The 16,911-nt window shown below is 38.9% G+C and overlaps 3 protein-coding genes across 3 annotated transcripts in view; 1 reads left to right on the top strand and 2 right to left on the bottom strand.

Moving 5' to 3' along the window:
* Positions 1-837, bottom strand: part of wnk4b (WNK lysine deficient protein kinase 4b) — a 60,129-nt gene extending 59,292 nt beyond the window's left edge. Inside the window, exon 1 of the mRNA XM_034190166.1 lies at positions 699-837. The gene's annotated coding sequence lies outside the window, so the exon portion shown is untranslated. The remainder of the gene's footprint in view (positions 1-698) is intronic.
* Positions 838-911: 74 nt separating this feature from the next.
* LOC117527620 (zinc finger BED domain-containing protein 4-like) overlaps positions 912-16,911 on the top strand; it is a 66,051-nt gene continuing 50,051 nt past the window's right edge. Inside the window, exon 1 of the mRNA XM_034190049.1 lies at positions 912-1,001. The gene's annotated coding sequence lies outside the window, so the exon portion shown is untranslated. The remainder of the gene's footprint in view (positions 1,002-16,911) is intronic.
* psmd3 (proteasome 26S subunit, non-ATPase 3) overlaps positions 9,780-16,911 on the bottom strand; it is a 50,160-nt gene continuing 43,028 nt past the window's right edge. The window contains exons 11-12 of the mRNA XM_034190044.1: positions 10,459-10,509; positions 9,780-9,997 (exon numbers count right to left, since the gene is read on the bottom strand). Coding sequence (XP_034045935.1) covers positions 9,920-9,997; positions 10,459-10,509 — 129 coding nt within the window. The 3' untranslated portion in view covers positions 9,780-9,919. The remainder of the gene's footprint in view (positions 9,998-10,458; positions 10,510-16,911) is intronic.

Raw genomic sequence — 16,911 nt, 5'->3', positions numbered from 1 at the left:
AGCATAACTGCATGACTGTACAAGCTGAAAGTTTCAAATGCTTAACGTTTTTTCTTTTTCCACTTGTTGCAGTGTTGAACATAAACTGAATTTCAGCTACTGCACATTTGATAATATCAGTTGGAAAATATGCTTTCATGGCGCGAGTTAGCTTCATTTATAGACGTGGCAAGTGACAAGCAATACGTCAATACTCGGAGAAAGTTTTGTCAGTGATTTTCCTGCGTCTTTCGTTAGATGTCAGAGTGACTATAACTGGCACTTTGGTCTTCAAGGGTTGAAGTTTGATTTGTGGGTGGGGCGATGGAGCAAAATAGCTCCACCCCTGATCTTTTAAATACAAAAAAATAAACAAACAAAAATCAAGATTTCACGTTTCATTTTGTTTTCAAGAATCGAGATAAAATCCTGTATCTTTTAGAAAACACAAATATCTAAGAAACTGTGACGAAGGTCATTATTGATAAATTATTTAAAAATAACAATTTGTTCATTGTGACGTATTAATGACGTTTGTGTTTAGTAGAATCCACTATAAGCGTAGAAAGAGTTCTCATTAAGTTGTTTTAAAGTTTTTCATTAATTACTGTTTTTTTAAATCATCTCTGATAACTTGAATTCATGTTTTTGTGAAGCACGTCATAAAGTTGATCAAAGTGGATAAACACAATGACTTTAAAGAAATAAACTTTACTCACTGTGGGGGTGAAACCAGTAAAACCAGCAAAGTCACTTTGACCTCCAGAACCCGAACTTAGGACAAAGATCCACATCATGAACGCGCACGGAGATCAGTGCGTCTGAGAACGCGAGCTTTATCAGCAGAGAGCAGATGGCACGAGGAGCGCTAAACCCCGCCTACCTGCACAAACCACGCCCCGGTACACCTGGACTTCAGACCAGAGCTAAAAGTCTTTGTGATGGTTTGGTTTTAGCTCCAGGACAAAGACTGAAGACCTGCCGAGTCAGTCTGATGAGAAAACCTGCAGTCCATCTGTGAAGTAAGTCCAGTTCTCTCGATATTTTTAAATCAAGCCTGAAAACCTTTTTTTTTTAAAGAACGCTCCAACACTAGTTACCTATTCCACAAAATTTTACCTTGGAAAAAAATTTCAAGGTCAAAGTCCTGTTAGAAGTGGCTTTCTATAAGCTAAATGAGATGTGATCAAATGTATGTATTTTGTTCATGCATTGAATAAATTTTTTTTTTTTTTTTTTTTTTTTTTTTTTTGGTGGTTGTCAGGTTTGGTTTTTTTTTTTTCAACTTTTTCAGTTTCTGAATTGTTTTTCAGATAATTTTCACAGAACATTGGTTATCTTTGCTATGCACACTTTTTCATTGCTTGTTGTCATTTGGTTTCCGACTGATAACTGTAAGACAATCGGGTATAAAATTGAAACCTCAGTCCAATTTTGGTGGTGTCGGTAAATCCATAACAGAAAAATGAGAGTGATTGAGACACTTTTGATTGAGATATAATGTACTAGAAGCACTCAGAGAGTGCAAACCTCCACCAAGGCCATAGGGTCACTGATCCTAAAGAGATTCCCTCCTTGGCACAGTGATCTATTCAACAGTTCAGTGTTACAACCAAAACTATGGTACATACACTTTTCTTTCCTTTATATTTGACATCCTTGACCATGAAAACCTACCACTAGAACTTGGAATTACTTTTATGTCTTTATTACTTGAAAAGTTGTATAAAAATGATTTTTTCGGTAATGGTGGTTTTCTTCTGGATCTAGCTCCATAACATTTGAAGTTACATCAAATCTGATGACACCTTACTGAATCAGTACAGATTCAGCTACAATTTGGTGTTAGTGCATCTCTAGCTTCATTTGTCACCTCACACTGACACATTTTCTATTTTCCCTATATTTTTGCATATTCTGGATCACCAGATCCAGAATCCGGATCCGATCATCACTTTGTTGTTTGATAGAACATTTGACTATGTTACACCTTAATTTTTTTAAGCCTTTCTGCCTTGTTTTTGTGGAGTTAGAAACTAGAATGTCAAAATTCCCCCTATCCCGCAATGGTGACAAAACCTTTAAAAAATTCCTGGCTCCAGATCGTGATCCAGATCACCACTAAAATTGAATCACTTGTTCCTCTTGTCATTTCCAACCACTCCACAAAATTTCATCAAAATCCGTTCAAAACTTTTTGAGTTATCCTGCTGACAGACAGACAAACAAACAAACGCGACCGAAAACATAACCTCCTTGGCGGAGGTAAAAATGTGCCCCAAATGGGCATTTCAATATTAAATTCAAATGTCCACAAAATCCACAGTCCAGAACAGATCTGGATCAAACTTTGTCAGGTGATAGTGAGTGTCAGTCTACACCTCACTTACAAATATGATTGGGGCACGTTTGATTAAGATATAATGTAAAATATACATTAAATGGGGTTTTCAGTGTTAAATTTAAATCACCACAAAGTCTGTAATCTGGATTAGATCCTGAACAAACTGTCAGTCGATAAACGATACCATCCGGCATACAAATATGAAAGAAATTTTATGTTTTTTGACAAAGTTATGAATTTTTGAAAATTTGTTCAACATTAAAGTATAGGGATTTTTCCTGACTTTGACCTATGACCTAGAAAAATGAATCAGTTCTTGCCTATCAGGATATGAATCTTCAGCAAAATTTCATAATGACATGAAAAATTGTGGGCTCCAGGCTGTTCACAAACAAACAAACAAACGGGTGAAAACATTACGTCTGCCTATCTTTGTTGGCAGAGGAAAGCCAGGCAGTTTGAGAATTAGCAAATATATGAAGGAAATGTATTTGTAAAGTGAATTGATCTGGTTTTCCAGGCTATAGTAAATTGCACTAAAACTAAAACTACAAAAATCATGAATGTTGTGTTGCTGTGCAGCATTAAATTTAGTGTCATCATACTGTGGCTAACGTTACCTTTTGGGCTAAATGAAATTGTCAGATGTTTTTGTTGATGTGTACCGGTGGTAACTTCAATTCTACATAGTATGTTAACATACAGTAGTGTTCAGAATAATACAGTAGTAGTGCTATGTGACTAAAAAGATTAATCCAGGTTTTGAGTATATTTCTTATTGTTACATGGGAAACAAGGTACCAGTAGATTCAGTAGATTCTCACAAATCCAACAAGACCAAGCATTCATGATATGCACACTCTTAAGGCTATGAAATTGGGCTATTAGTAAAAAAAGTAGAAAAGGGGGTGTTCACAATAATAGTAGCATCTGCTGTTGACGCTACAAACTCAAAACTATTATGTTCAAACTGCTTTTTTTTTTTAGCAATCCTGTGAATCACTAAACTATACACAACAAAAATATAAACGCAACACTTTTGGTTTTGCTCCCATTTTGTATGAGATGAACTCAAAGATCTAAAACTTTTTCCACATACACAATATCACCATTTCCCTCAAATATTGTTCACAAACCAGTCTAAATCTGTGATAGTGAGCACTTCTCCTTTGCTGAGATAATCCATCCCACCTCACAGGTGTGCCATATCAAGATGCTGATTAGACACCATGATTAGTGCACAGGTGTGTCTTAGACTGTCCACAATAAAAGGCCACTCTGAAAGGTGCAGTTTTGTTTTATTGGGGGGGATACCAGTCAGTATCTGGTGTGACCACCATTTGCCTCATGCAGTGCAACACATCTCCTTCGCATAGAGTTGATCAGGTTGTCAATTGTGGCCTGTGGAATGTTGGTCCACTCCTCTTCAATGGCTGTGCGAAGTTGCTGGATATTGGCAGGAATGGTACACGCTGTCGTATACGCCGGTCCAGAGCATCCCAAACATGCTCAATGGGTGACATGTCCGGTGAGTATGCCGGCCATGCAAGAACTGGGACATTTTCAGCTTCCAAGAATTGTGTACAGATCCTTGCAACATGGGGCAGTGCATTATCCTGCTGCAACATGAGGTGATGTTCTTGGATGTATGGCACAACAATGGGCCTCAGGATCTCGTCACGGTATCTCTGTGCATTCAAAATGCCATCAATAAAATGCACCTGTGTTCTTCGTCCATAACAGACGCCTGCCCATACCATAACCCCACCGCCATCATGGGCCACTCGATCCACAACATTGACATCAGAAAACCGCTCACCCACACGACGCCACACACGCTGTCTGCCATCTGCCCTGGACAGTGTGAACCGGGATTCATCCGTGAAGAGAACACCTCTCCACGTGCCAAACGCCAGCGAATGTGAGCATTTGCCCACTCAGGTCGGTTACGACGACGAACTGGAGTCAGGTCGAGACCCCGATGAGGACGACGAGCATGCAGATGTGCATGCAGCTGGTGTGGTTACACGTGGTCTGCGGTTGTGAGGCTGGTTGGATGTACTGCCAAATTCTCTGAAATGCCTTTGGAGACAGCTTATGGTAGAGACATTAACATTCAATACACGAGCAACAGCTCTGGTTGACATTCCTGCTGTCAGCATGCCAATTGCACGCTCCCTCAAATCTTGCGACATCTGTGGCATTGTGCTGTGTGATAAAACTGCACCTTTCAGAGTGGCCTTTTATTGTGGGCAGTCTAAGGCACACCTGTGCACTAATCATGATGTCTAATCAGCATCTTGATATTGCACACCTGTGAGGTGGGATGGATTATCTCAGCAAAGGAGAAGTGCTCACTATCACAGATTTAGACTGGTTTGTGAACAATATTTGAGGGAAATGGTGATATTGTGTATGTGGAAAAAGTTTTAGATCTTTGAGTTCATCTCATACAAAATGGGAGCAAAACCAAAAGTGTTGCATTTATATTTTTGTTGAGTGTAGTATTTAGTTGTATAACCACAGTTTTTCATGATTTCTTCACATCTGCGAGGCATTAATTTTGTTGGTTTGGAACCAAGATTTGCTCGTGTACTAGTGTGCTTGGGGTCATTGTCTTGTTGAAACACCCATTTCAAGGGCATGTCCTCTTCAGCATAAGGCAACATGACCTCTTCAAGTATTTTGACATATCCAAACTGATCCATGATACCTGGTATGCGATATATACAACCCCTGGCAATAATTATGGAATCACCAGCCTTGGAGGATGTTCATTCAGTTGTTTAATTTTGTAGAAAAAAAAAGCAGATCACAGACATGACACAAAACTAAAGTCATTTCAAATGGTAACTTTCTGGCATTAAGAAACACTATAAGAAATCAAGAAAAAAAAACAATTGTGGCAGTCAGTAACAGTTACTTTTTTAGACCAAGCAGAGGGAAAAAAATATGTAATCACTCAATTCTGAGGAAAAAATTATGGAATCACCCTGTAAATTTTCATCCCCAAAACTAACACCTGCATCAAATCAGATCTGCTCGTTAGTCTGCATCTAAAAAGGAGTGATCACACCTTGGAGAACTGTTGCACCAAGTGGACTGACATGAATCATGGCTCCAACACGAGAGATGTCAATTGAAACAAAGGAGAGGATTATCAAACTCTTAAAAGAGAGTAAATCATTATGCAATGTTGCAAAAGATGTTGGTTGTTCACAGTCAGCTGTGTCTAAACTCTGGACCAAATACAAACAACATGGGAAGGTTGTTAAAGGCAAACATACTGGTAGACCAAGGAAGACATCAAATCGTCAAGACAGAAAACTTAAAGCAATATGTCTCAAAAATGGAAAATGTACAACAAAACAAATGAGGAACAAATGGGAGGAAACTGGAGTCAACGTCTGTGACTGAACTGTAAGAAACGGCCTAAAGGAAAGGGATTTACATACAGAAAAGCTAAATGAAAGCCATCATTAACACCTAAACAGAAAAAACAAGGTTACAATGGGCTAAGGAAAAGCAATCGTGGACTGTGGATGACTGGATGAAAGTCATATTCAGTGATGAATCTCGAATCTGCATTGGGCAAGGTGATGATACTGGAACTTTTGTTTGGTGCCATTCCAATGAGAGTTATAAAGATGACTGCCTGAAGAGAACATGTAAATTTCCACAGTCATTGAAGATATGGGGCTGCATGTCAGGTAAAGGCACTGGGGAGATGGCTGTCATTACATCATCAATAAATGCACAAGTTTACGTTGATATTTGGACACTTTTCTTATCCATCAATTGAAAGGATGTTTGGGGATGATGAAATCATTTTTCAAGATTTTAATGCATCTTGCCATAGAGCAAAAACTGTGAAAACATTCCTTGCAAAAAGACACATAGGGTCAATGTCATGGCCTGCAAATAGTCTGGATCTTAATCCAATTGAAAATCTTTGGTGGAAGTTGAAGAAAATGGTCCATGACAAGGCTCCAACCTGCAAAGCTGATCTGGCAACAGCAATCAGAGAAAGTTGGAGCCAGATTGATGAAGAGTACTGTTTGTCACTCATTAAGTCCATGCATCAGAGACTGCAAGCTGTTATAAAAGCCAGAGGTGGTGCAACAAAATACTAGTGATGTGTTGGAGCGTTCTTTTGTTTTTCATGATTCCATAATTTTTTCCTCAGAATTGAGTGATTCCATATTTTTGCCCCTCTGCTTGGTCTAAAAAAGTAACCGTTACTGACTGCCACAAATTTTTTTTCCTGGTTTCTTATAGTGTTTCTTAAAGCCATAAAGTTGACATTTGAAATGACTTTAGTTTTGTGTCATGTCTGTGATCTGCTTTTTTCTACAAAATTAAACAACTGAATGAACATCCTCCGAGGCCGGTGATTCCATAATTTTTGCCAGGGGTTGTAGGCCCAACACCATAGTAGGAGAAACATGCTCATATCATGATGCTTGCAACACAATGCTTCACTGCCTTCACTGTGAACTGTGGCTTGAATTCAGAGTTTGGGGGTCGTCTCACAAACTGTCTGTGGCCCTTGGACCCAAAAAGAACAATTTTACTCTCATCAGTCCACAAAATATTCCTCCATTTCTCTTTAGGCCAGTTGATGTGTTCTTTGGCAAATTGTAATCTCTTCTGCACATCTTTTATTTAACAGAGGGACTTTAGGGGGATTCTTGCAAATAAATTAGCTTCACACAGGCGTCTTCTAACTGTCACAGCACTTACAGGTAACTCCAGACTGTCTTTGATCATCCTGGAGCTGATCAGTGGGTGAGCCTTTGCCATTCTGGTTAGTCTTCAATCCATTTTGATGGTCGTTTTCTGTTTTCTTCCACGTGTTTTTTTTTTTTGTCCATTTTAAAGCATTGGAGATCATTGTAGATGAACAGCCTATAATTTTTTGTACCTGCATATAAGTTTTCCCCTCTCCAATCAACTTTTTAATCAAACTACGCTGTTCTGAACAATGTCTTGAACGTCCCATTTTCCTCAGGCTTTCAAAGAGAAAAGCATGTTCAACAGGTGCTGGGCTCATCCTTAAATAGGGGACACCTGATTCACATCTGTTTGTTCCACAAAATTGACGAGCTCACTGACTGAATGCCACGCTATTATTGTGAACACCCCCTTTTCTATTTTTTTTTGTTAATAGCCCAATTTCATAGCCTTAAGACTGTGCATATCATGAATGCTTGGTCTACTGAATCTGCTGGTACCTTGTTTCCCATGTAACAATAAGAAATATACTCGAAACCTGGATTAATCTTTTTAGTCGCATAGCACTACTATTATTCTGAACACTACTGTACAGAAAGAAGTAGTCAAATGAAGATGGTGAGATACATAGTGCAGCAGCTAAGAGAATATTTAGAGCAAAATCATGCAAATGGTAATACAAGCACCAAAATTGGCACAAATACTCCTTAGACATTACTCTTTTGAACAAACCGACTGGCCACTTGAATTTTCAATAGGCGGCCAGGTAGGGGTCAATTTAAGAATTACACAGGGGTCAAAATTATAAATGCTCAAATCATTTTGAAAACTACACCACATTATTTGTCTGATTGTAAAGATTCCGAAAAGGTATAGTTTGGACTATCTATGACTGAATGTTATGGGGTAAAAACAGCAAAAATGGTGACAAAGGTCACTTTCAGTTTGTACAGGGGTCAAAAGTTAAAGTTGCTCCAATTTTGGTAAAACATGATGCAAATTATTAGTTAACAGGGTATAGCAGTAATGTCTTCTTAAATTTTTATTTAAAGATGCATTTTCAACATTAGTAACATCTCTTCAGTTGTAAAGGGGGCCACCATGGCTGCGACAAGTTTCTAATAGAAAATTCCAGCCCGGCATAGTGGTCAAGTCATTTTCCCCCAGAGCTAGAGGTCAGAATCTCAGAACGTTCGAGCAATAGGAAAGATGCCTACGTCCTTTAGTTTGGAGCTATCAAGGTTTGTAGACTTTGAAACTTGTCAACTCTACCAAGGAACCTTTTTCTATCATCTAGTGTTGGTAGGATTATACAAAAACTAGTTTAAAAAAAAACAAAACAAAAACCCTCACTACCTTTTGCCCAGATCCCATCTTTGATGCTAGGTATGAATCCTCGGCCTAGATGATCTAGAGCAGGCCAGATTCACTGATTCCATCTGTTCAAAGTGATATTAATCAGTGAATCACCTGTTGGAGACAGTGGCTGCAAAGAAAACCTGCACCCTCTTGGCCTTTTCTGGAACAAGTTGCCCACCCCTGATCTAGAGGATTGAATAAGGATCAAAGGACAGGATGAAAACTGGGCACAAAGACCAGGACCCTCATTAAACTGTATATGGAAAAGGCTCTAAATGCTGTCATATAAACCAAATTTAGTATGTGTTAAGTACGTGGGCAAAAAATAACTAATGCTGCTCTTACCCCCATCAGTAAGTGTCAGATGGTTAATCACATGTTAAGCACATTCATGGTCAATTCCTTTCAGAAAACTTTCAGTGAAACATATATGGTAACAAAACACCTGTTTGTTGCTTGTGTTTCTCACTGGAATAACAGAAAGAGACAGCAAAGCAAATAAACGTGTGCGGCCCTTGTGTGGTCACAGCAGTCAAATAAAAATAAATGCGAGCAGCAACAAGGTGGCGATGGCGAGTCCACCAGTAGTTTTGAATTTAACCATTCACAGACTATTCACTTAGTGTCATGTTGTTTAATTTAGCCATAACAATCACATATGGACATCATTTGAACAAGCTCACCACAAGAACCAGTATAAAACTTTCCTATCAACAGAATTAGACACTTATTCATCATTACAGTTGTCCCAGAATATTTTGCAGTGTAGAAATGTTTGTATGCACCGTTTAGCACTAATATGTGTGTACAAATGGCTGATAAACAAGGGTCCTGTGATACAGATGGACAATGGTCCAGACCCAGATCATTCTCTGGTCCTATAGTGGATAAAACGATACTTTCAGGTAGAATGGACTAAAGCTCGATGGAGTCTTCAGCTCCACTGAGTGCCAGTCTACTTTCATTTATCATATTTCATGGAGAGTTAAACTTAGTTGTGCCTGAAACCCTAACTTTATTCAGAAGACACTTTCTGGGAGCAATGGACAGCATGTTAAAGTTTAACTGGTTATTGCTACTAAATGTAAACAGCTGCAGTTGATGTCACAGTTTGACAAAGTTATTTGTTTAGTTTGTTAAAAAGCGGTAGTGCACATAATCAGATTAGCGTAGGCAGCACGTCCTGCATAAAATGTCTCCTGCTACAAACAAATTATGCTCCTGACTTGTGGACTTTAGACAGACCCTTCTCCCCATGAACAGTCACACAGCAGCAGTGATGGGGGTGTGGTCATCTTACCGCATCCTACATGTTGACATCACACCGTTAATGACACCTGCTCCACCCCACAAAAAACACAAGTATTTAAACAAAAACTTTAATTTCTTTCAACAGTCGGCACATTAAATGCAAGATCAAAGGACACAACAGGGAAAAGCCAAAGACAAGAGCAGAGGGGGATTGTGGGTAATTCATCTGTCAACATCAGAGAACAAAGAGAATCATGGGAAGCCGTCATCATCATCTTCAGCCATTTCTTTGGCAAACTCCAGATCCTGCTGCTCGCGCTCACGGCGCTCCTGCACACACACACACACACACACACACACACACACACACACACACGTTGTGTCACATCTGATCGTTAACATTTCCCTCTCATTTATGTTCCAGGTGACATTTGAACACGTGAATATTTTCAGAATTTTCTGTTTTATAAAACACCTGGTGTCTTCCGTTAGCGTCATAACAACAATATTAACGATAATAACAACAACAACAACAATAATACGACCCCTTTAACTGGAGAGTCTGTGGTTTAATACCTATTCAATATTTTACATCTAAAAGCTCAGTGGATTGTTGGGCCTCTATAAGGACTTGGTAATTGTTATTATAATGAAACATGAAGAATAATAATAAAAATTTGTTCAACTGAGCATTTTGAGGAATTTATTCATTTTGGGCTTCATTTCTGACAAGTGCTTGTTTGGTTGGTGAGATCTGGTAACATCTGTTACAGTAGTGATGATGTCATTACCTCTGCAGACTCCAGGTCTTTGTTGTAGGCTTTAGGAGGAAACCTCATGGCCTGCAGGGGGCGACAAAGCACAAACACAGACACACAATCATGATTCAGATTCACACGACTTCAGAAAAAGCTTTGGGTGTCACAAACAGTGTTGCCACAGTTACTTTGAAAAAGTAATCCAATGACTGATTACTCCTTGAAAAAGTAACTTAGTTACTTTACTGATTACTCTTTTAAAAGTAACTCATTTAGATTACTAGTTACTTTCAGCAGCTGCTGACAACTAGGGATGAACAGAATCACATTTTTTCACTTCCGATCCGATCCTGATTCCTGAATTTGGATATCTGCCGATACTACTCCAATACCAGAGCTCTGTTTGCTTTAATATTATTATTATTATCATCATCACTATTGTTGATTTTATATGAGGATATTTTATACAGCTTCATGATGAAGTGGTATAAAGGAGGATTTTCTTAAAAAGAAGACCTGAAAGATCAGCTACAATTTGGTAGAAGGTACATCTAAGATGCAAGCCTAGATTTGATGCTTTGGTAGTTTTCACAGCCCTAATTTATTTATTTATATATATATATATATATATATATATATATATATATACCGTATTTTCCGGACTATAAGTCGCACCGGAGTATAAGTCGCACCAGCCACTTTATCCATTATAAAGAAAAATAAACCATAAATAAGTCGCACCGGAGTATAAGTCGCACCAGCCACTTTATCCATTATAAAGAAAAATAAACCATAAATAAGGTCCCCTGGACTATAAGTCCCATGGACATACAGGTATGTTAACATGAAAAGTTCAGATGATAATATTGTGACGGCTACCGTTTTCGGATGCATATTTCACCAGTCGTAACTTACAATCTGCAGAGTATGATTTTCTTTTTGGTGGCATTTTTTCGGGCCTTCTCCGTTGTCTTGTTATGTTATCAGTAACGTTAAAATTTTTATTTTTCTATGGTAGTCAGAAGTCGCAGAAACAGTCACACAAGCCTTGAGTGCCCTCTCGTGAGCTGCATTTTACCTACGGATATGTTTGTATTTTGCGGACCACATTGCGAGGCGAACCATGCAGCGCCTACCTGCGCAGCTCATGACCACCCAGCGGTGTCGATCCAGCTCCTTCCAAGTGCAGACGCTAATCCTCCGCCGTCGCTCAGTGCTCCCATGCAGCTCTCAGCGTCAACTCTGCTCACACTGATATCCAAGGGTTGAAGCTGTCTTGTTAGCCGTCCCGGAATAAACACCATGTTCGTCTGCTTCAAACGCTTTTCACAATCATCGACGCCAGCTCCTTCCAAGTGCACACGCTAATCCTCCGCCGTCGCTCACCCAATGCTCCCACGCAGCTCTCAGCGTCAACTTAAACACTCTGCTCACATTGATATCCAAGGGTTGAAGCTGTTCTGTTCGCCAAGCCGGAATAACAGCAAGCACCGTGTTCGTCAGCTTCACACGCTGTGGGTGAGGTGAGGAATACGCATCCAAAGTTCTGTTCTCTGATTGGTTATCGCGACCAGCGTGAACTATAGGATGGCCGTCATACTACAGTGCCCATGATGCATTGCATTTCCTTTTCCGGTGGCCATTTTAAAACATAGATCGACTCTGTCACGTAAAATTGTTTTGTTACAGTAAATTAATTGAGATCCTACCGGTATATTTTCATTTATAAGTCGCACCGGAGTATAGGTCGCACCCCCAGCCAAAACATGTAAAAAAGTGCGACTTACAGTCCGGAAAATACGGTATATATATATATATATTATATATATATATATATATATATATATATATATATATATATATAATATATATATATATATATATATATATATATCTATATATATATATATATAATATATATATATATATATATATATATATATATATATATATATATATATATATATATATATATATATATATATATATATATATATATATCAGACATTAACGCTTATCCGGGACAAGTGAAAAATGTGATCGGACAAGCAATACCGACCGGACAAGTGGCATTTTTTTTTTTTTGGTTTAAAATGTTCAAATTCTTCTTGCACCTCGCGAGAAAGCGTCTTCGGTTTTTCCTGCCACACTCCATGCAGCGGACAATCGGAAAACATGATAACACAGGGTTCTCCCCAGACAGTGGAACGACGACGCCGCGCCACAGTGTTCTGACAGCGCCGTCACACTCTGCCCTGCTATCAGGTAGTTTTTTAAAATCCAGCCAGGCTGTTTGTGCTGCACTGGCCGCTCCCCCCTTCCTCGCAGACAGAGAGCCGAGCAGCATTGCAGCGGAAAAAAACTCTGTCAAAGTCTTCAGATAAAACGAGCTCCTTCTGCTTGTATAGCTCCAGAAATTCATTTGTAGGCTTTATTTTACATGAGAGAGAGAGAGAGAGAGAGAGAGAGAGAGAGAGAGAGAGAGAGAGAGAGAGAGGACGAGAACAATTTTACTAAATAATCATCTTCACCACACAGCCTCAATGAAACAGTAAAGTGTGAAAAACTGATTCAGAAAGTTTTTTTCATCCAGGATTCATCTTTAAAAGAGCAGATTTACTCCTTTACTTCTTCCAGAATTATTTTTTTCATTTTCTTTTTATTATTGTTTTTTTATGAACCAATGACACCAGATCAAATTACTTGTATGTGAGAACTTACTTGGCAATAAATTTGAAATCAGTCCAGATTTAGCATATATAAAAAGCTAAACTGTCAACATGACAGAAAAACTCTGCCTGGACTCTTACTGGACTAAAGGTACAGTGTGTCATTTTTAAAGAAGAGAGCAAATGTTATGTCCATCAAATATTAATAATGTGTTTTAAACTTTTCTTATTTACTTTTCTTTTTAGTATTTTTCTTAACATAGACAGAAAAATACTAAAAAGAACTTTGATATTACAACATAAGTGTAAATTTTTTTTGTCTATTATTCTTGCTTTCAATGCATCTAAAACAAGTCAAAATGCCTCGCAATGCACGCAGCCTCGGGCGATAATTGCCAACATCACCGCTATACTAAACATTTCTGGGGAGAACCCTGTATCATGTGTGCATGAGACCACTGTATGGAGTGTGCGTTCGTAGCATCTTCTTGCAAGATGCTGTGGCTGGAAACATTAGATAACGAACATCACACCGATTAACACGACCTTTTGAAGAATACATTGAACAGAATGTCTTTTCTAAAACCTCCAAAACCGGGCCAGATACCAGGGAAAACACCAGTCAAACGCAAAGCATCAACCCCTGCAAGTGTAGAAGCTTCAAAGAAGACGTATGAAGAGAAAGGAAGAGAGGAAGTTTGTGAGTAGCTGGACACAGGATTATCCGTGGCTGGGGCACAAGGAAGAGGACAACACAATATACTGCCATGTCTGACGGGATTTTCCTTCAATTGCGGACCAGTTAGGCATTTTTAAATGTTGAAATAAAATAATTTGATTTGCTTTATAAAATACATACTGGCAAATGATCATGCATTGAACACTGATGAATTCAGAAAACAGACAGGAGAGAAGCAGATGCATATTGACATTTACCAATTATTTTAATTTTTTTCCCCAATTATGAACAATCGCAGGAGAGAAACATTATGAGCTATGTCTTGGTTAACAGATTAAAAGGCTACAGGCTATGCACGCAATATGCAATAAAATTTATTTTTTGGAAATTCAATTTTACCACCCACACAGGAGAGAAGCAATTTATGAAAAAGTGTAATTTCAGTACTTCCACAGTAGCATGCCCCCAGACACCCCTAGGTGACACGGGCCATTGGCATATGTATCGCGTGCCTTTGGCATGCTTTACGCGGCTCGCGCCTGCTGTGCTCGCTTGTCCGGAGAACCAGCTTTTCCTATAGGACAAGTAAACCGCCAGGGTTACTTGTGTCAATGCCTGTATTGTGAGTCAGCATTTGTGGATCAGTGATCAAACGCATTCATCGCTTTGCTCAGTAGATGGCAGTGTTCTATGCACTTTGACACCTTTGCTTGCACTTAACGCAGCAACAGAGGGGGCAGAGATTTCTACACCACTATCTGGCTCTTTGAGAGGCCAATGAACAAGGACGATAACTGCTATCTTGGCTTTACGTCAGGAAAAAGTGAAACATTCAGTCTGGGAGCAGAACAAGTGACAAATATCATCCTATTGGGAGAAGCTTTTTTCAGTGACTGTTCGGAGTGATGCCGGGTCGAGAGGGAACTGATCAGACTCAAACAAAAAGCAACATCATTTCCCATAATGCCTTTTGGCATGCGTGTCGGTTAACGTGCAAACCTTCAGAATTAGTGCATTACTTATAAAGATATGTGCGCTATTTCCACTTTGTAAAAATTACAGAGTTGCAGTTAATATCGATAAACTGCCCAGAATTAGTTTTATGTTTATAGATGAAACCATGAGTGAAACTGGTTGGATAGTTCTCTAAGAGCGATCGTGACGCTTTATTTCAGAGTTCATGGCCAAACCCACGTCACTTCAGCCATGTGACAGTGCTAAATATTAATTAAATATATGTAAATATTTTTGTACCCCACGAGTGCGGTGGTCTAGTTTGGAGTATTTTATGGCAAACACCTGGAATAATCTAGTTTGTTCTGCATTCTGGTGCATTCTTTGGACTAAATTTGGACCTGAAACAGCTGTTAAATTTCTCTTGTGATCTCATGCAGTATGGCACAACATGTATTGAATGCATGTTGTGCCATCCTGTAGGAGCATGTACAGAATATAACAACTAAATCTTCATGAAAACTTTATTTAGTTTGTTTGTGACTGGGCTCAAAGTCTAGGCAATTAAAAATCATAACTCTCAACTAAAATGTTATAAATAACTTCATAACTGCTTTCAGACTAGGTAAAGAGATAAATAATAATACTGAAGCCACTCGATTACTATTACTCATTCAATATATAAATAAAATGATTTGATTTGAATAATGCGCAACAATAAAATGTTAAATTTGTTTAAATTATCCATTTCAGTCTGACCCCAAACACCTCTAAGAATCTGAACCTGAATTTATTTATTTTTTATTTTACACAGAAATTTATTTATTGATTGACATACCTTATAGTAAAAAAGCCACATTATTGTGTAAATTCCTGTAAATCCACTCAAAGCCACTGTGTCTTTTTCCCATGAAAAACGTCTACATTCATAAAAACTCACTTACATTCTTGTGTAAATTCATGCAGCCTAAATCCATTCAAAGCCAGTCTTTTTTCCCAATGAAAGAAAGTCTAGATTAATGAAAGTCACATAATCTCGTCTAAAATCCTGTTTGAACAGCACGATGTTTATTTTCCAGAGAGAGAAAAATTCTTACCGTGTTTCCTGAGGGCACAGTTCATTTTTCCCGTTTCTTTTATCTTTCAGATGTGTTGATGAAGCCAGCGACAATTCCACGGATTCTTGTCCTCAGACTTTTTCAAACAGTCTTTTTCGCCATCTTCTCTCTGTCCGACGTCGGTGCGTGACAGAGACATGCTGCACAAGTCTTCTTTTAAAAACTTTAGCGCTCTAAAGGTTTGCGATGTCCACATGCTACCTTTAGCTAAAGCTTCGTGCAGGAGACACACAGCGTCGCCGCAGCAACCAACCAGTCTCACTTTACGACAACTGTCATAACAGCCAGGCTTTTTTTTTCTCCGAGGACACTGATGCGGACTGCCGCGGTCTTATAAAACTTGCACGATGTCGTAAAAAAAAACAAAAAAAAAAACACTTTGCGATAGACATTTTAAAAACTCAGTGACAATCATGATTACAGAATAAAACACTAACACCTCCCCCCCATGATGAAATCTGCGGAATTTCGCTGATCCACAGATTTTTCACAGCCCTGCATTTCTTTTAGACTTCAAGAATTTACAAAAAGACGGAAAACCGTCCAAAGACGGCGAATAAGCATCCCTGGACAGATGACATGCTTCATCAAGCTCTTTAAAAAAGTAACTGTTCAACTTTATGCAGGTAAAGTCAGACCAGCACATCATCACACTGACAGCTCTTTGTGTGATTTAATTTTGGCTGAACAAAAAGCAGCTCCACAGCTGGGATAGGTGTCACCAACACCCCCCCACCCCCACCACCACTACCCCACCCCACAACCCACATGACCCTTAATTGCAATAAGTGGGTATAGAAAATGGATGGATGGAAAAAGCAGCTCCCACAACACAGGGAGTTTCTTTCTATAGGAGGGGTGTCATGTAAGAGGAGGAAAAAGAAGAGGACCATCCAAGACAGTAATGAAGAGAAAGCGTGCACGCTGGCTGTTTTAATCACCGTTATCAGCTCTGCGAGGCAGCGGTATCAAACAATGAGACAGATGTGCACTGTTGATGTTTTAAAAGAGACTTACTGCTTATTTAAAGCACAGCAGTGTGTTTGTGGGTTTTTTTTGTTTGTCT

The sequence above is a fragment of the Thalassophryne amazonica genome, chromosome 16, assembly GCF_902500255.1.
Source record: "Thalassophryne amazonica chromosome 16, fThaAma1.1, whole genome shotgun sequence".
Lineage (NCBI taxonomy): Eukaryota > Metazoa > Chordata > Actinopteri > Batrachoidiformes > Batrachoididae > Thalassophryne > Thalassophryne amazonica.
This window is presented reverse-complemented; position numbering and strand designations above follow the sequence as displayed.